Here is a 20,766-nt window from a genome sequence, read left to right as displayed (position 1 = left end):
ACCATCTACTCGGTGCCAAGCATGCAGTTGAGATCTAAGCAGACCACCGGAATTTGTTGTTTATGAAGATGGCCTGGGCTCTCACGTCACAGCAGCTGCGTTGGTCCCTTTTCTTTGCGGACTACGATTTGATCATTAAATACGGACCAGGGCCCCAACATGGCAAAGCAGACGCATTATCCACAACTGAAGTTGTCTTCATAGAAGAGGAAACTCCTGCTGCAGTACCTCCTCACATCTTACATAAGGCTGCATTTCGGGAAAAAGAAATAGACCTAATCTCTGAGGAAGACTTTTTGGAAGACCTAAAGGTATGTCTATCAGCTTTGGGCAAACAGCACTGGGTGGCAGAAGACCCAGCCAATAGAAGCAAATAAAAGGATCTGCTGTACCGTCACCACGCTTTGTACCTCCTGAAGCAGGACTACAGGAACAAGTCTTTAAGCGGGCACACGGTTCCACCTTGGGAGGACACATGGGTATTTAGAAAACTATTGTGCTCATAGAAAGACATTTCTCGTGGCCTGGGTTGTGAGAGGCCGTTAAGCAATACATCAAGGAATGTACTGATGCCTGAAGATTGGACAACTAATCGGAGAGTGTAGCTGGGAGGGCTTGATGAAAGCCCAGTCATACAAAACCTGCTGGACTTCTGTGTCCTATCCCTATTCAACCCACTCCATGGCACACTGTCTCTATGGACTTCATCGTAGAGATGCCACTTAGCAATGGACACTCAGTGAAACTGGTGTTGGTGGAGCATCTGACCAACATGGGTCATTTCATTCCCATGAAGTCGATACCTACGTCCTCCATCTTAGCAGGTGTATTCTTTCCACATGTGGTAAGGGCACATGGTATACCATCGGTGGTTATAACGGATAGAGAAACTCATTTCACTTCACGATTCTGGCAAGAACTCTGCAAAACTATGAAAGTCAGTGCTTGCTTAGCTCCGCAAACCGATGGAAAGACTCAGCGTTTGAACCAAGCACTGGAACAGTACTTACAATGTCTCTCAGTGCTCCATGAAACAAAATCAAGTACCCTTTTGTAGACTGCTGAATTCGCTTACAAAAATGGAAAACGCACCACGTTCGGGTGTTCTCCATTCTATTGTTTGTATGGATATCATCCCAAAATGCTTCCCTTTGACTGACCAGTGGTAACAAAACATCCTTTTATCCTAAGAACATCATGCGGATCTCTGTGCAATACTTCTAGAAGCAAATAATCTGTTAGCCAAGGCCCAAGAAGCGAGTGAGCACTTTGCTGACAAGAAACGGTCTAAAGAGCATATGTACCAGGTGGGGGAAAAGGTTTTGTTAGCCACTAAGAATCTGCATTTAAATAAAGGGAGCCGACAAGCTAAAACCTAAATATATGGGGCCATACCCAATCGTGAAAATCATCAATCCCGTAGCCATGAAACTGGATCTGCCGCTGTCATGGCATATCCATCCTGTTTATCATTTCTCCCTTTTGCGCCTGTGCCCACCACACAAGCTATTGTCTAGCACTCCTGTAGCTGTTAAAGTGGGCGGTGAACTGGAGTACAAAGTACAAAGCATACTAGATTCCAAGAGAAGGAGGGGAAGGGTTTACTACCTCATGGATTGGAAAGGTTTTGGCCCAAAGACCGTACATGGGAACCTGTTCAAAACCTGGATTGCCCATATCTACTCCGGCGTTTCCATGCTCTTCACCCTTCCAAACTAGGATGTCCGATGGGATAGCGGTAGCTGCAGAAGGGTACAGTCATGATCCTCCATGGGAGAAGGGGAAACAGTTTCACCCGAGAAAGCAGGGAGGCATAGGGCGGGGTGAATGCGTGATGACTGAGGCATGAAGGAAAGAACCACAATATCCAAGATGCAGGGGGCAACTACCGCATCTTCTCCGGGGTTTGGGGTTGCCTATATAAGTCCCTCCCCCGGAGAGAGCAGGTCAATCTCTGGCTCTGCTCTTGAAGTTTCCTGCCGTACATTTTGGATATTTGGTTTCTACCTCGGATGGTCCACAGTGCCTAAGCTTTGTTCAGCCGTGTAAGCCGGGAAAGCTGCTGCCGCTCTGTGGTCCGGAGTGCTGTCCTGCTTTCCCTTAAGATCAACTGCTCTATGGTCTGGAGCGCTGCCGAGCATAGTGGTAATCCTGCCGCTGCTCTCTCCTGCTGGTGGACTCTACAGCTCCTGGTCCAGAGCGTTGCCCAGTTCAGTGGTAATCCTGCCGCTGCTCCCTCCTGCTGACGGACTCAACCGCTCCTGGTCCGGAGCGCTGCCCAGTATAGTGGTAATCCTGCCGCTGCTCTCTCCTGCTGACGGATTCTACAGCTCCTGGTCCGGAGCGCTGCCCAGTATATTGGTAATCCTGCCGCTGCTCCCTCCTGCTGATGGACTCAACCGCTCCTGGTCCGAAGCGCTGCAGAGCATAGTGGTAATCCTGCCGCTGCTCCCTCCTGCTGACGGACTCTACAGCTCCTGGTTCGGAGCGCTGCCGAGCATAGTGGTAATCCTGCCGCTGCTCCCTCCTGCTGACGGACTCTACAGCTCCTGGTTCAGAGCTCTGCAGAGCATAGTGGTAATCCTGCCGCTGCTCTCTCCTGCTGACTGACTCAGCAGCTCCTGGTCTGGGGTGCTGCCCAGTATAGTGGTAATCCTGCTGCTTCTCTCTCCTGCTCACGGGCTGTCATGGTGTGTATGCTGGCTCACCGTTCCTTCCCGTTTGCGTCCTTGTGTGCCTGGAGCGCATGCGTGGTGCCTCTTGCGGGAGGCGATTCCCCCCACTTCCGGTTTTCTCGAAGGCTAGCGGTCTAGTATTCCGTGCCGGAACCACCCTGACGTCAGCGGCGTTTCCGGCAGGAATCTCATATTACCTGCGTCTTCCCCCGGGTACAGCGCTTCGCATCGACGCCAGACCAGACGCCTCTAGACTGTGTTGTTACCTGTAACCTGCAAGCCACTTCCGCGCTGGAGCGCTACGCCTTGCCACTGGTAGGACTGCTTCTGGGGATTGCGTGAGTTCCGCGCTGGAGCGAGTCGGGCCATTTGAACTTTGAAGGATTGCGTGAGTTCCGCGCTGGAGCGAGTCGGGCCATTTGAACTTCGAAGGATTGCGTGAGTACCGCGCTGGAGCGTTTCGGGCTATTGTACCCCTGGGAATTGCGTATCCGCGCTGGAGCGAGTCGGGTTGTGTAACCCGTTCCTGTAGCTCTTCCTGTTTTGGTGGACCTATGGCGCTGGAGGGCTACTCCTTGTTCTAGACTTGCCGCTTGTTGCTTACCTGTTTGGTTTCCCCCGCGCTAGTGCGCCTCACCCTAGTCTAGGTGTAGTGCTGCAGTTAGGGCACGTTTTCATTTCCGATTCTTGCTAGTAGCCTATGGTGCTGTGGGAGTACCGACAGTTAGAGCCCTATTCCCGGCACACCACCTTGTTGCTGAACCCCCAAACTCAGGGGCTTAGTTGTTTTTCCTTTCCCCTTCATTTAGCCACCCTGCGCAGGAGCGCTTGTTTACTTTGACTTTGGCTCTGGCAAGAGAGCAGTAGCTCTGACTTTCTGTACTGTGCAACCGCGCATATGCGCTTGTTTATATTACGTTTTCCATGTGGATAGCGCAGGAGCGCTGATTGTTTTGACCGCACTTCATATTTTGCATCCTTATAAGGTATTGATTGGCTCCCGTATGAGTGTGTACTAGTGTATGGAATACCACTGTTGTATTGTTGGTAACTGGTGTCCCCTTGTTTCCCGATTCAGCTGGGGCCCAGGGCATCTGAACTAGAGGGACGTCCGCTGCTTACATCTACACCAACCAACCATCCTAGGCTACCTTCCCCGCTTCCATTTCTATCCTAGCTTATTGATCACTCCTAAGTGGGATAGAGTGGGTGAGGGGGCGATAGCTCATGTCGTCCCTGTGAGAACACTCCGCAAGAAGCAGGTACTTGTGGGGCCCTGATACGGACTCAACCGCTCCTGATCCGGAGCACTGCCCAGTATAGTGGTAATCCTGCTGCTGCTCCCTCCTGCTGACAGACTCTACAGCTCCTGGTCAGAAGCGCTGCCGAGCATAGTGGTAATCCTGATGCTGCTCTCTCCTGCTGACGGACTCTACAGCCCCTGGTCCGAAACGCTGCCCAGTATAATGGTAATCCTGCCGCTGCTTCCTCCTGCTGATGGACTCTACAGCTCCTGGGCCGGAGCGCTGCCCAGTATAGTGGTAATCCTGCCGCTGCTCCCTCCTGCTGATGGACTCAACCGCTCCTGGTCCGGGGTGCTGCCCAGTATAGTGGTAATCCTGCCGCTGCTCTCTCCTGCTGACGGACTCAACCGCTCCTGGTCCGGAGCGCTGCCCAGTATAGTGGTAATCCTACTGCTGCTCCCTCCTGCTGACGGACTCTCCATCTCCTGGTCCGGAGCGCTGCCCAGTATAGTGGTAATCCTGCTGCTGACTCAACCGCTCCTGGTCCGGGGTGCTGCCCAGTATCGTGGTAATCCTGCCGCTGCTCTCTCCTGCTGATGGACTCTATAGCTCCTGGTCCGGAGCGCTGCCCAGTATGGTGGTAATCCTGCCGCTACTCCCTCCCGCTGAAGGACTCAACCGCTCCTGGTCCGGAACGCCGTCCGGAGCACGCACCTGCAATTAGAAACACAGTCGCCCAGCAGAGTCGGAGCCTTTTTAGTGCCTTCTGCTGCAGAACGCTTGCTTGAATGAGAAGCCATCGTTCTCTGCATCAGCCTCATTTTTCTCTTTATTGAGTAACGCATGAGACATCACACGCTTGGCTTATATTTTTTCCTTATTCTTGACTACTACCTTAACAGTGAGGCAAGCACACGCTCTAAGGACGAGAGTGAATTCCGCGCTTATATTACTTTTGGGTTTATTGAATCTTTTGGATCGTTTCCTTGGATCACAGCCTGGCTACTTGGTCAAGCCCTTTGGATGCCGTCATCAGTTACAACTTCTTGCAGATAACACTTTTCTGTGTGAACGGCATGTAAGTTTGTATTGGTGGTGGGGGACTTATGATTGCTTCCCTTTGCATGGATTGTTCATAGCAGGTTGTCTGACGGTGTGCTGGTAACCAGTCTGACACAAACAGAAATTCTCAAATTCCCACAATGTTTCATTATAGATCGAGTGCACCATGCCCTTGGGCTTCAGCCTCCCCCCCCCCCCGGGACTATGGCTTGACTGCCAGATTTCTAAACAGGACTAGATTCTGAAGGAGGTACTGATTAGGAATGCTATCAAATATGATTGCCAAAATGTAATGATATTCCCAGATAATACTAAACTTGTACAGAAACAGCTAAGTACATTTGACTCCATGAAACAGAAACTCAGGCCAATGTCCCGCTAAGCTTAAAATACTCCACCACTCAAAATACCTCTTCTGTGACCCTCCCAAACTGTCCTGGAGTTGGATAGAGGAATAGCAATCCAGACCGACATGCACCATAAGAAAGATAAATGATAGGACAGACACAAATGGCAATGTGGCAAGTGTCCACAACAAGTATTCCAAGGACAACATAAGGATAAAGACGCTGCTTACCCATCCAAATCATCTCTCAGGGAATATGTGACAATGGAATGCTTAGATTCAGGACCACGATGGAAAATCCCCGTCACGCCCACTTGATTGGGCTTCACTCTCCTCTCAGTCAGACGCAGAACTGGATATCATGCTCAGACAGGCCTCATAAAGAAGATGGTCCGCATTGGACTGCTGTGGTTGAGGTGACAGATACACACTTGTCTTGCTTTGGCCTGCTCTGATCTTGCTTCCTGAGGCATGTTTATTCTCCAGACCTCATACCCTGGGAAGTCTCACTTTGCTCTTTAACTTTGGTTAATGGAGCCATGACCCCTTGTTATTCTTATGCAATCAATCTTTTCTTTATTCACTTGTTCTATGGGGTATTTGTTTTAGGGATACACCCTACGGGGCTCACAACATCTTGACTGCAGTGATGGGGGACACAGGTTCAGGTTAATTTCTACAGGTATTTCACTGTTTATATGGGTGGGGAAACAGGTGTAGTTTGTTTGCAACTAGATATACGCCTAACATCAATTGCAGCACACCTTTTTATTGCTACATGTATTTAAAATATTTCCATCCATACATTTTAATACCCAAGCACATGCGCGATATAGCGAGCCCCCTCCATTGCCTCACTTTGTCAACGGGCTTGTTAACGAAATCAAACATGGAGCTGCGCTTAGGAGGGCTAACAAATCAGCATACTATTGCTTCAAGAAATCCACCGTCTTTCCCCAAACGTTTTCACTCTTTTCCCTTCATTTTTGCTGAAACTTGTGTTTGTTGTCCTTAGGACTCGGAGCACTAAATATGATGACATTGGCTTTTATGCACTTGGCACATTTAATTTACTTGTAAAGTACAGTGGTACCACATGTACCCAGGGCATGTAAATTAATTGCCACTAGTGGGCCTGCAGCACTGATTGTGCTACCCACTTACATCGCCTTTTAAACATGTCCCAGACCTGCCATTGCATATTGTGTGCATAGTTTTAAACTGCCATTTCAACCTGGCAAAATAAACATTTTTCCACCCTTAAACATTCCTTTTTAATGTATATACATCACTCTTAGGGTAGGTACTACACAGCCCAAATTGCAGGGTGAAGTGTATTTGAAAAGTATGATATGAATTTTATGTTTTACATGTTCTGGTAGTGAAAAACTCCTAAAATCGTGTTTCACTACTGCAAGGCTTGCCTCTCCCATAGGATAAGATTGGGTTGCATTATTACACCTAATAAGGGGTAACTTCTAAATAGGAACAGGTACACAGTTCGTGTTTAGTGTCTTTGGAATTATAATTAAAATCCTCTTTAATGGTAAAGTTGGATTTTAAATTACAGCTTTGTAAATGCCAGTTTAAGAACTTTGGCATTTTCCTGCCTTAGTCATTTAGTGACTGCCCTTGGGTCATATGATTAGCTGATTTTGGCAGTTGGAGTTTGTGTATTCTGCCCAGACAGCTGCACATAATCAAGAGCTTGGGTATGCCTGTATGGACCATTACTGACAGGATGAAGGGTGCAGCTGGGCACAGACCCACTTGCAACTGAATAGGCTGAGTCCTGCCTTCACATAAAGGATTGCATACCCCCTGTAGTTAGGCTGGAGCCAGAACAGGGGAGCCAGGAACCTGAGCACTTCATACGGAATTCTCTAGAAGCTTCTCCCAAGACATCAGGTATAAATGTTAGACCTCAGACACCAACTCTCCACTCAGTCCACTTCTGCACCTGGGGAGGACTCTACCAGGAAGAAGGACTGCAGTGCTGCTGAAGAACTGCCACACTGATAGACTACTGCTCTGTTGGACTGCTGCCCCACTGTCCTGTTGCTCTGCTTCCCTCCTGCCGGAGTGAAACCTAGAACCACCAGAGTGAGTCCAAGGGCTAGTTGGGAGGCCTCCTTATCAGAGCCTTAGGAACAGACCAGGCTCCAACAACCTTGAACCCTGAATCTGGCCTCTGGCCTCTGTGAAGCCTGTCCTCCAAAGTGGTGCCAGCCCAGTCCTGGACCCTTGGAAGTGAGTCTGAAGGTGCTCTGTCAGCACAACTGTGGTCTCAGCAGAACTGATGCATCACCTCTGCTGCATGACGCAAATCCCAGCAGAACCAACGCATCCATTATTCGGGATTTACAATCATTGGAGGCAACCTCAATGACCTTGTGGATGCAACAGTCAACAGAGTTGGGTCCCTGCTGGTGGCCACTCAAGCTCACACTTTGCTTGAGTCCTTTTTTTGCAGCCCATGACCTGAGTGAGGCGTGGTGCAAACATAATCTAGAAACTGGGGTTACGCTTTCTTTTCTGGGGTGCATAAATAATTTGTTCACCTGATTACTTCTTTCTGCTACATGCCTAATTGAACTAGATTGTCAGCATGACAGTATATTGAAGAGAACTGTCCAATCATGCAGCCTTGTAATTCAAATACGAAACACCCATTCCCATTCTTCTCCACCATGGAGAACTAATGCACAAAAAGTCTTTAGAGATAGCCTTAGGAACATTTCCATAAAATATTTCCAGATCAACATGGGGTCTGTTAGGTCTCCTGAGACAAACTGGAAGGCATACGGATTGGGGGAGATGTGGTTTTGAAGTTGGCCTTCCAAAAAAAAGAAAAATAACAGAAAATCTATATTCTAAGAATTCTCTCCACGAAGCAGAGTGTGAATATCAACTGAATAGATCTGATATATCAACAATTATCAAGGTTGGGGTAGTTCCTCCTTGGTCAAAATGGTCACCAAACATTGATCCAAGTGGCTGGTAGTCCTGTCGCAGGAAGACCTGAAGGTCAGATCTTGGTGCCGTCACACAGCTGTTAGGGTGTCATGCTTCATCATTGGGTGCTCCTTATCAGGGCGGCGCTGCAATGCCTGATGGGCCTGGGGGATCTTTGTCAGAGATCTTTTTATCCGAAAAATGTCGTATCGATGAGTGCAAGTAAGGAACCTAAGTAACAGTATAACTAGTGGTGTGAATGAGTGGTGACTAAAATAGGCTCTAGTATCCTAAAAACAAATCTTTATAGGAGAAGGGTACCAGGACTAGATACAAACAGTGATGCTATCATGTAGTCATCAAGTACCAGGATAGCTGCTAGTGAAGTGTGGTCAACATGTTTCGTGCCTCGACAGCCCAAGGATCAGGCGGCACTTCATCAGGACCAAAAAAACAATAAATGTATGCCCCTATCTTGGGCTTCAGGTCTCCCTTTTATCAAGGGATGACCTAACAATGTACACCGGTCTACCCCTAAATGCTTGCTGGCCTATGGTTCTACCTCAAGAGAGGCAAAGTAATCATCCAGAGGCAAGATGGAGGGTCCCTGTCAATTTGAGGGACACTTGTCGGCGTTTAATACTCTGTGGTCTCACCTACCCGCCCCCATTGTCCTGCAACACAGTTCTTATAAATTACATATTAAGTCACGCTTGAACCCAAACACATTTATTTGATTAGTCCAAGATATTGTGAAGGCCTCTCAATGTTACTATTATGAGCACGGAAATAAAACTGGGAAATTATTGCACTGATTAAGACAAAGTAATGAGAAGTTCACACATATAGTTAAAATTGAGAATGGGTATGGCATCCTCCATCAGGGACCAGCTGGCATAGTGGAGACCATTGCTCATTACTATGTAACATTATATAGAAATTCATCACCTGTATCAATGGGTGGCAGACATAGCTGCGTAACAGACGTCCGATATGCATGACGTACTCCTGACCAAGCATCTAATATTGGTAAATCCATCTCACCGGATGAAGTGGCGAAAGCTATCTCCCAGATTTCAAATCAGAATTTTTCAGACCTCAATGTCCTCCCTATTGAGTTTTTCAAATGTCAGGCAGACATATTGGGATAGACACTTCTGTACCTCTATGAAAAGGCTAGGTGTGGAAATGAGCTCAGTAAAGGAATCAGCAATAAATTAGAAACCAGAAGGCCCTACATTGATAATATACTGGCTGGAGCACATATCTGAGGAAAAACGCAAATGAATCCAATAAGAAAAGGCCCAACAGGGCCTAAGATCTCTAATTATAATAATCATACCACTTTTAGGTGGCCTTTTCCAGGTTGCTGGACTGCAGAAATGTGCCCCAGTTCTCAATGTTTATTAAGTGCATCCATGAGTGTGCAGCATCTCAGGACTCCAGCACAGAAAGAGTGCACAATGCTCCAAACTTCCCCTCTCAAAGGGAGGAACAATGTCCAAAAGAAACTAGCAGAAGCCAGGCACATCACAGTGAATGACATGTTCGCCAACAGGCAAGGCTAGTGCCTAGGGCGGCCCTCCATCCACAAGCAGAGTGTTGCTCGAATGATTCATTTTTGCCCCAGGTGGGAGGAGCTAATTGTTGCCACAGTCCTAGTAGCCTCAGAGCCTGAGTGAGAATCCTGTGAGGCAGATGGTTGCCCCATGATTGCTTGTCCCCTGGCTCTCTCTTCATAAATGAAAGAGCCATGCTGGGAGAAGGAGACTTGGGACGGGGGGAGGAAGGACCCCAGCAGCTGGCCCCCACCAGCAAAAGAGCAAATGCCTGGTAGGTAGGAGCCAACTTGACTGCGCAGGCTTAGGAACCCATGCTGTCTTTGGAGGAAGCATGCGGGTGCCCTATAAGTGCAGTAGGAGCACCGACTCCTGGTAAGAATAAAGCCCACTAGTGGCACAACAGAAAGATGGAGAAAAAGAAGAATGAACCCGCCTCGAGCAGCTGATTTAAAATGCCACATTAGGGTCAGGTGCTTACAAATTAATGCACATTGGACTCCAGTGCCCCAAGAGCCCTAAACAGGAGTGGCCACCCTAAGGATCCTGGGCTCTGCAGGAGTGACCATCGGAGAAGTTTTTATCTAAAGTAAGTATTTTAGGAACTGGTGCTTTTTCAGGCATGCTTTCGGTGCCTGGATCCTAGCTGTTAGGTTCTCGAAAGGTTGCTCAAATGAGATGTGAGACTCTGATATGTTCAATGTTTTAAACCTTCATTGGGATGGTCAATTGAAAGCTATCATAAGTGCATGTTTCTGATAACATTTAAAATAGATGTACGAGTAAATTACATTGTAATGGAAGAGCTTGTATTCTGTGTTGAATTAATATGGTTATAGTAGACACAGCTTGTTGATCTGCCCGGTTATCAAGCAGCTCTCCTTGTATTAGAAGCTGAGGGGAATATTGTATTTTAGGGGTTATGGCTTGCTGCTGCAAAGACTGTTTGAGGTGCCTCCAGTATGGGCTCACTCGGGTGCACTCGGGTGCAATAAGGGCCTGATTGATATTGCAGCATTCAGGGTACTATGTCACAACGGGGATGGATATCCCGTCGGCGGAAACATGCATTCAATTATATTCCATGGGATTTATATTTCTGCAGATGACATATCCTTCAACGTTGTGATGAAGTAACCTGCCCACCAACATATAAACCAGGCCCTCAATGGATTACTTGACCTTTGGGAGCTTGCTTTGCTTTAAGGCGTTTTTCTATATATAGTGTGGTTGTGTGACCTCACCGTGTAATAAAGTCACTACCTGTATTGCGTCCATTGAGGTTGGTTGTAAAACCTTCGCCCAACCATGCCTAATGTTCTTGTCCCACTGGTAAGGGCTTGTACAAGGGCTAATTGCAATGTTCTACCTTTGTAGACTCATAGTGAGTGTTATCTTTAGGTGGAAGCACCCAGTAATGGATTAATGCTCACCTCTGACATCTGCTGTGTCCTGCACATCATGAGCTCAGAGCTTGGAACTCAGCATCTCAGGTTCTGCGGTCAATAATTTGAGTACAAATAAACAAAGTAATTGTAAACCTTGGTAATTACAACACCTAGAATAAAAGAATGTATGGGATGAAATGCTATAAACAAAGGAATCATTAAGGGCAGCAGTAACAGAGTACCTTGGTTGCCTAACACTCAGTCAGCTCACCCAGTTTAAAGTCTGGTGGACCACCAGGTTTACACCGATAGAGCAAAATGTACCCATTCAGCGTAAACCTTCCTCCGAAGGCCAGAGAGAATATGGAGCTTCACCGGTAAGCCATTCTACCCTATTTAGAATGGGTAGTCAGATGTCTTTATACTGTCTACCAAATCCATGAATATCCTGGAGGTGAGGGAATGTTAAAATAAAAAAAAAATATATATATATATCCTTCCACCATGGGAGAAAACTCCACTGGTGTTGGGGCTATTCATTTTCACTTTGCCAAAGCAAACTCCCACTCTAAATAACTTTGTATAAAACGTTGAGATAGTGGTTCATACAAACCCATAGAGTTCCCTCATGGCCGACAGTGAACTTTAAATTGGGTGGGTGAAGTGTTGCCGGACATACCACCCTGACCGCCTTCACTCCACCTGCCAAAATCTAAATTGGGCCCTAAGAAGTGGAGTCATACACTGTACAATTCTATAGTCTAATTGTTTAACGTTCTTCTAAGATAGACTCTAATGTTGTTAAAGGTATGCTTCTAAAAACTCCCATGGAACTGATTTTTTTTTGCAGATGCACATGATTGTGAAACACTAGTAACTAATGTTGCATCATGTAATATCAACAGTCTATTTGCACACAATTAATATACTTATGTATTTAATGGTGAGCTTCTGCTAATATGCTAGAATCTCGAAATGGCATTATTTATTTAAAGACTATTGCTAGATCATATTAGGTATATAAATTCAGGATTTACAGAGACAATGCTCAGCTTCTCAGATCTGTTTGTCCATCTGTGAGCTCAGGGTGGAGAAGCAGTGAAACCTGCTGACTGCTGATATTGTATCTCTTTACTCACCTTCAATTGTCTCCTTTCTAGAGGTGGTCAATGTACTCAATATCTGTTCCCTTCTCTTCCACTGGTCACAGGTGGTGCTGATGAGATATTGTACCTCTTTACTCACCTTTAAATGTCTCCCTTCTAGAGGTGGTCAATGTACTTAATATCCGTTCCCTTGTCTCCCACTGGCCACAGGTGGTGCTGATGAGATATTGTACCTCTTTACTCACCTTTGAATGTTTCCCTTCTGGAGGTGGTCAATGTACTCAATATCTGTTCCATTCTCTCAACTGGTCACAGGTGGTGCCGATGAGATCCGCTTGGTCAATGCTGGTGATGCCTGCAAAGGGAGAGTGGAGGTCAGGCATGGGAAGCGATGGGGGACGGTCTGCGATATTCACTGGGATAAGAAGGACGCTGAGGTGGTCTGTAGACATCTTGGATGCGGATCAGCTTTATATGCACTAAGTGGCAATGAAGTGTTTGGAGCAGGATGGCACCGAGTTTGGCTGAGTCGGATTCGATGCACAGGAGCAGAGGCGTCCTTCTTCGACTGTCCTCATGATGCGTGGGGACATAATCCCTGTCACATCAGAAGGGATGCTGGAGTGCAATGTTCAGGTGAGAGAAAGGAGCACAAAGGGAAATATTCAGTTATGAAAACTAATATCATGAACGATAAGAATGTAGTAATGTTGTGATTGCTGAAGAATTGGACAGAGCTAATTGGGTGCAGTGGGTATATGGTGATACCTCATCTCCAGGTCTATCACTTGGTGATTCACAACCATTTGGGTATCCCAGAGTGTGATGCAGGATGACTCATTTATTGTGGCAGAGACATCCATTTTGTGATGCCAGGACTCAGGAAAGTCCTACCGGGTTTAGCCAGTGTTAACATGTCTCTCCCTCTAGAAGGGTGGAATGCTACCCCCGCCGACAGAACTGGCGGGGGGGGGGTAGTATTCCAAAGCGTTTGACACCAAACACAACATGTTTTGATGCAGCCATCTCAAAGTTAGCATTTACCACGAGGTTATAATGCACTTAAGAGGATATGGTATGGCTGTATCACAGAACAGCCATAAGGAAGTATTTCCGAAAGCTGCAGAGGGGCTCAGCTCATGCTTGGGCACCCTCTCATATAAAACCAAGCACTCTGGCTTCAGGATTGTCAAAGCCTGCCATAGGAGTGGCTTATAGGTTTATGTGTGTCTGTATATAGGTGTTGATATAGGTAGCCTATACCACGGTAAGGGGTGCAAGCACACCCTTACCCAGGCTGCAGTAGCAGATCTCTGGTGCCATTTTGGAGTGCTTTCCAGGGGTGGCATAATATATGCTGCAGCCCCTGATAGGCCTCTGAGGTACCTATGCCCTAGGTACATAGTATACCATATACTAGGGGCTTATAAGGCACTCCAGAATCCAATTATATATGTACCTAATGTACATGGAAACCATTTTAGAGAGGAAGCAGCTAGGCTGTGGTCCTGATTAGCAGGGCCACAGCCAGACTAAGGTCAAAAAACAGTGAAACACCAGCAAAAAGAGGGGATACCCATGTGAAGCAGATCCTACTCTCCTACACAACCCTCCCCCCCCTAAACGCAAGGACATCAAACTAGCCTTGACCAGTTGAGTGTTCATGTAAGTGGAAATTCCTAGAGAGTCCATCTGCGTTGGCATGGTTACTCCCAGGTCTATGTTCCACAGTAAAGTCCATCCCCTGTAGGGAAATGGACCACCTAAGCAGATTGGGGTTTTCAACCTTCATTTGTTTTAGCCATAAGAGGGGCTTATGGTCTGTCTGAACAAGGAAGTGAGTACCAAAGAAGAATGGCCTCAATTTCTTCAGAGCCCAAACCACAGCAAAGGCCTCTCTCTCAATGACTGACCAACTTTTCTCTCTAGGGGTCAGCCTTCTGCTTATGAAAGTTACTGGCTGATCCTGACCTTCTTCATTCAATTGTGACAGTACAGCCCCAACCCCCATTTCAGATGCATCAGTTTGAACAATGAACTTTTTGGAGTAGTCAGGACTCTGCAGAATGGGAGCAGTACACATGGCCTGCTTCAGGTCATCAAATGCCTTTTGACAGCTAGCTGTCCAATGAACCTTTTTGGGCATTTTCTTAGAAGTTAAGTCATTCAAGGGTGTCACTATTGATCCATACCCTTTGACAAATCTCCTATAGTACCCAGTCAGGCCTATGAAGGCTCTCAGCTGAGTCTGGGTAGTGGGAGCAACCCAGTCCATTATGGTCTGGATTTTGCTCTGCAATGGTTGAACCTGGCCTCCACCTACAAGGTGGCCCAAGTACACAACCTGAATCTGCCCTATCTGGCACTTAGTAGCCTTGACCGTTTAGCCTGCTTTTTGCAGGGCCTCCAAAACATTCCTTAGGTGGACCAGGTGATCCTTCCAGGTGGAGCTAAAGACAGCAATATCATCTAGATATGCTGCACTAAAGGCTTCCAGCCCTGTGAGAACTGTATTCACCAACCTTTGGAAAGTGGCAGGTGCATTCTTCAAACCAAAGGGCATTAACATAAATTGATAGTGCCCGCTAGGGGTAGAAAATGCTGTTTTTGGCTTTGCATCATGAGCTAGTCTGCTCTGCCAGTAGCCAACTGTCAAGTCAAATGTGCTAAGGTACTTGGCTGAGGCCAGAGTATCTATAAGCTCATCTGCCCTTGGTATTGGATGGGCATTAGTCCTAGTGACTGCATTGAGAACCCTGTAGTCCACACAAAACCTCATCTATCTTTTTCCACCACTGGTGTGAGGTTTTGGAACAAGGACCACTGGACTAGCCCAAGGGCTATCTGAGGGTTCAACAACACCTAAATCCAACATTTTCTGGACTTCTGTCCTGATACAGTCCCTGACATGGTCAGGTTGCCTATAAATCTTATTTTTAATAGGCAGACTGTCCCCAGTGTCCACTTCATGAGTGCACCAGGTAGTCTGACTTGGAGTCAGTGAGAACATGTGTCTGTACTGATTGAGCACCTGTCTGCAATCAGCTTGTTGCTGGGCAGTGAGGCGGCCTGCCAAGGCTACACCAACAACTGACCCATCATCAGGGTTCTGTGAGAGGAGGTCAGGGAGTGGGTCACTCTCTTCCTCCTGTCCCTCATCAGTTGCCATGAGCAAGCCCATGTCAGCCCTGTCCACATATGGCTTTAGCCTGTTGACATTGAGAACCCTATGGGGACTAAAATTGATAACAGCTATGTATAAAGATCCGAAGGCAAAATTGCTTTATTGTAATATCAACACTAACTATTTCTCTGTAAGGCGCGGCATGAGGCAGGGTTGCCCTCTCTCACCTCTTTTATTTGCTCTCTATATTGAGTCATTCATTAGAACACTACTGGCTAATAAAGCAATCTCCCCACTGAGCATCGAGCACCGCCTCCTTAAACTGATGGCATATGCCGACGATATCGCTATGGTTACTATCAAGCCTAAGGAGGCTTTAGAACAAATAACTCTGGAAGCAAAAAAGTTTGGCCAACTCTCTGGCTATAAGCTCAATCGTAGCAAAACCCAGGTTTTGCTTAATTTTCAATCGCATGATCAGATTGAAGGCGTCTGTACGAAGGCTACCTATCTAGGGGTCCAAATGTCTGCTAATATTAAACTTATACACGCGCTGAATTATGTTTTTTTATTAAATAAAATTGAAAAATAATTAAAAGCTTGGCATAAGCTATCTCTGAGCATCTTGGGCAGATGTAATCTTATCAAAATGAATATTCTTCCTAAATTTCTTTATTTTTTTAGATCAATTCCATTATGTATTCCGAATGCTTTCTTTAAAAAACTGGATGGAATTTTTAGTAGCTTTATTTGGGGATACCGGAAGGCTAGAAGGGCTGTAGCATTAATGAAATTCCCTTTTAATCAGGGAGGGCTAGATTTACCTGATTTTAAATATTATTATCTCTCGGCTTTTGTAGACCGTCTATGGAGCTTCTTACATCCTGAATTGATGCAATATTGGCATTGGCTGATTTTAGGTGCCGAAAGCAAATTATTTCTTTATCGCATTCATGATCCTAATTATTTTAAGCGTGTTAAGTTTAAGACGATACGGGATTTGGTATATATTTTGAAAATTTTTGAATCCAGACTCTTTCTTCCTGTAATCCATAGTAGATTTCTTCTCTGGGGTAATCCAATGTTCCCCGGAATATACCATGATAGTATTACCTTTCAGTGGGCTAAATATGGGGTACATTCACAGGGACAACTGTTTGATTGCAACGGCCTGAAGTCATTTGAGAATCTCTCTATAACATATAATATCCCACAAACCTTTTTTTTTAAGTACTTGCAAATTAAAGATCATTTGGTTAGGAGTCTGGGAATACGGTTGGTTAAAGAGGACACTATGTGGGAACTAATTTATGGCCAGAATTTAAAGGCTACCATCAGTAGGGCATATCGAATTCTCTGTGAAAATCGAGTTGATGGAGTAAATGGAGTGAGAATCTGGGGGAGGCTATTACAAGGGATAGGTTAAAGTTGGCTTTTGATTATATCTCTCGCTCAGTACACTCTACTAATCCTCAGCCCCAGCAATTTCGCACACTATGTTGTCTCTATTATGCACCCGAAAAAATTGCTCGATGGTCTCTAACTGGGGTTTTAAGCTCTACCCCCCATGAAGGCTCATGCCAGAACTGCCCTTAATGTGGCCAACACGCAGCAGATATTATCCATATGTTCGTGGTCTGCCCCTTGTTGAAAGAGTTTTCGGATAAGATTTTGGTGACAATATCAGGTAGATTTACGATGGATATAAGATTGTCAACGGCAGAACGGATGCTAGGTTATAAGGAAGATTGTGTACGACAGAATTCCCCCTTACTTTCTATAATGATTGTTACTGCACGCTTAGTAATCGCTAGAGCATGGATTTCTACCAAACCTCCTACAGAGATGGAATGGTGGTAAGCTCTCAGAGAAATCGGAGAAAGAGAGAAAGCTCTGGCTAGGAATAGGGGAGCTCGGGCTCTCCTAATATACAGATCTATATGGGGGGTCCTAGATTAATAAAATTCCAATCTACTTTTTTATTTTTTGTTTGAAACAAACAAAGAAACTATGTAAATGAAATCACTGCCCATTTCGGTCTAAGTTAACTAACAATGCTGATCATGGATTATGATCCCTGATTGTGATTTTTATTCTGATTCTATTTCTACCTTCAAGCCGACCTATCTGCTCATCTATTTGATATCCGTTTTATGATTTAATTTAATGATATACTAATGTATTCTGAAGAGAAACCTATGGGGACTCCTGGGAGTTCCTAGGTCTACCAAATAAGTTACCTCTCCCTTCTGTTCAACAATAGTGTGGGGTCCACTCCACTTGTCCTGGAGAGCTGCTGGGGACACAGGCTCCAACACCCACACTTTCTATCCTGGCTGGTAAACAGTCAGTACAGCCTTTTGGTCATGCCAGGCTTTTTGCAGTTCCTGGCTAGCCTCAAGGTTTTTTTTTGCATTTTTCATGTACTCAGCCATCCTGGAGCGGAGACCAAGTACATAGTCCACTATGTCTTGCTTTGGGGGCTTGAGAGGTAACTCCTATCCTTCCTTCACTAAACACAATGGACCCCTGACAGAGTGTCCAAACAAAAGTTCAAATGGGCTGTAGCCAATCCCCTTTTGAAGCACCTCCCTGTATGCAAATAAAAGGGAGGGCAAGAGCAGGTCCCATTTTCGCCTAAGCTTCTCTGGGAGTCCTTTGATCATGCCCTTTAGGGTTTTGTTGAATCTCTCAAATAAACCATTGCATTGGGGGTGATAGGGTGTGGTGAACTTGTAGTTCACTCCACACTCCTATCACATAGCAGTCAAGTAACTAGACATGAAGTTTTCACCCCTGTCAGACACTACCTCCTTAGTAAAGCTTACTCTTTAGAACACACTCAAGAGAGCTCTTGCCACTACAGGTGCTGTAGTGGTCCTTAGGGGAATTGCTTCTGGATACCTGGTGGCATGATCCACTACCACCAGTATAAATCTGTGCCCAGATGCTGTTTGGGGATCCATGAGACCCACAATGTCGATCCCTAACCTTTCAAAGGGCACCCTCACCACAGGTAGTGGCATCAGATGGGCTTTTGTAGTGCCACCTGCTTTGCCACTGGCTTGGCAGGTTACACAGGAACAACAAAACTCCTTTGTGTCTTCAGACATGTGGGGCCAGTGAAAGTGAGGAACAATTCTGCCCCAAGTCTTGTTCTGGTCTAGGTGTCCTGCTAGGGGAATATCATGGGCTAGGGTCAATAGGAAACCCATATACTTCAGAGGTATACCAAACCTCCTGGATGCACCAGGCTTGGGGTCTCTACTCTCTGAGTACAGGAGTCCATCATCCCAATAAACATTATGGGTACCACTAGCATTCCCAGCAGCCTCATCAGCAGCTTGCTGTCTGAGGGTTTCAAGAGAGGTGTAGGTTTTCTGCTCCTGGCTCACATCAGACCTGGAAGGCCCCCTGTCCCCAAGAACTCAACCTGGTCAGGTTCAAGCTCCTCTGGGACAGATCCTTCTTCAGGCGCAAGATCATCTCCCTGAGGAGACTGATCAGCATCCTGAGACGGGAAGACTCTGCCTTAACCCTACTCCTCCTCCTCTTGTGAGGCACCTGGTCCATTATTCCAGAATCCAGGGCCTGTCCAGCTTATGACATTTTTGCCTGTGACCTGGTCACAGCAAAGACATGTGCATGGATCCCTAACATTTCTGCATGTGTCCTGAGCTCCACTTCAGCCCAAGCTGAAGTTTCTAGATCATTGCCAAGCAAGCACTGTACTGATAGGTCTGCACTTACCACAATCTTCCTAAGGCCAGTTACCCCTCCCCAGGAGAAGTTAACAACTGCCAGAGAATGGTCTGTTCTGACATTGCTAGCATTGGTCACTTGGTACATTTCACCAAGTATAATCTGCCCAGGATCCACAAGATCTGTTGTCACCATTGTGACACTTGATTCTTTGTCCCTGAATGCCCAAGCTTCTACTCCATTAATTAAAGGCTGCTGTCTGTATTTCCCCAAGTTACTGGGACTCACAAAGGGGGACATATCCATGCCCCCATCACTGATAAGCACAGCCTGAGTTGGTACTCTGACTAGGCCAGAGTCCATCTCAGAACCCAGGGTCAACCCTACCACACCCTTATTCTGTGTATTCCCACTATCAATTGCAAATGCACTGGGGGAGCAGGTGCCTTAGGGGCATTGGTGGGGGCTGGAGTATTTTCTTTGGCCTTGGTGCAGTCACTAGTCCAGTGAGTCTTCTGTTTACAGATCTTGCACCAAGGTTTCTTTTGGCCTTTAACCTTTCCTGACTGTGAATCCCCACCTGAAGAAGATTTTTGGGGCCCTTGAGAAGACTTCTGGTTTTTACGCTTGTCCCCACCCTTGTCAGAGCTTTTGGAATCTTGCTTCTTTGGGTCACCACCTTGGTTCTGTACCTTCTGCCTCACCTTGGTTCTGACCTATTTGTCTGCCTTCTTTCCCAATTCTTGGGGAGAGGTCAGATCCGAGTCTACCAGGTACTGGTGCATCAACTGATTTTGACAGTTATTAAGAATCTGTTCCCTCATTATCAGATTGTACAATCGTATGAAGTTGCACACTTTACTGCCCAATAACCAACCTTCCAGAGCCTTAGCAGCACAGTCAACAAAGGCAACCCAGTCCTGATTGTGTGCCTTTTGGGTGTCGCTGAACTTTAACCTGTATTGTTCAGTGCTTTGTCCAAACCCATCTATCTGTGCACTTTTCAAGACTTTGTAGTCATCAGCATCCTCTTCTCTTACAGTGAGGAGCTTGTCTCTACCTTTGTCTGCAAAGGAGAGCCATAGCATTGTTGCTCACTGACCTTGAGGGACCTTCTGTATTTACAGGCCCTCTCCAAGGTAGTTATCTATTTGTGGATGTCATCCCCACTCTGGTAGGGAGGGACAATCTTACTTAGGTTTCTATGGTCATAAGACCTCTCGCTATCTCTAGGGAAATTGCTGCCACCAAGGGACTCTACTCCCTCCTTTTTACAAGCTCTGTAGAGCTCCAGGGCTTCCCCATCTAAAGGCCATCTGTTGCTTTCTGAGGTTGAACTTGTCTTGCTCATACTTCAGCAGTCTCTCTCTCCTCTCCTGGGAGGTTTCCCTCCCTCTGTGAGAAGAAACAGAGGTTCCTATAGAAGAGTTAGACTGGATAGATCCCCTTGACAGAGATCTATCCCTTCTAGCCCTGTTGTCAGGCCTACCAGGAGAAATAAAGGAAGTGGCATTATTGTCATCCTCCTCATCCTCATCCTGGTGGTCTGTGTTCACCAGAGTCTGGTCATTGTCACCAGTCTGGTCAGTATTAGAGTTAGGGTCA

At 46.3% G+C, this 20,766-nt stretch overlaps 1 protein-coding gene across 1 annotated transcript in view; it reads left to right on the top strand.

The window, feature by feature from the left end:
- The window catches only part of LOC146859531 (CD5 antigen-like), a 628,425-nt gene that overhangs the window by 330,232 nt on the left and 277,427 nt on the right, over positions 1–20,766 (top strand). Inside the window, exon 4 of the mRNA XM_085650238.1 lies at positions 12,651–12,971. Within this exon, the coding sequence (XP_085506364.1) occupies positions 12,651–12,971 (321 nt within the window). The remainder of the gene's footprint in view (positions 1–12,650; positions 12,972–20,766) is intronic.

This window comes from Triturus cristatus, chromosome 3_2 (assembly GCF_964204655.1).
Source record: "Triturus cristatus chromosome 3_2, aTriCri1.1, whole genome shotgun sequence".
Classification (NCBI taxonomy): Eukaryota; Metazoa; Chordata; class Amphibia; order Caudata; family Salamandridae; genus Triturus; species Triturus cristatus.
The sequence above is the reverse complement of the archived record's forward strand: the minus strand, read 5'-3'. Positions and strand labels throughout refer to the sequence as shown.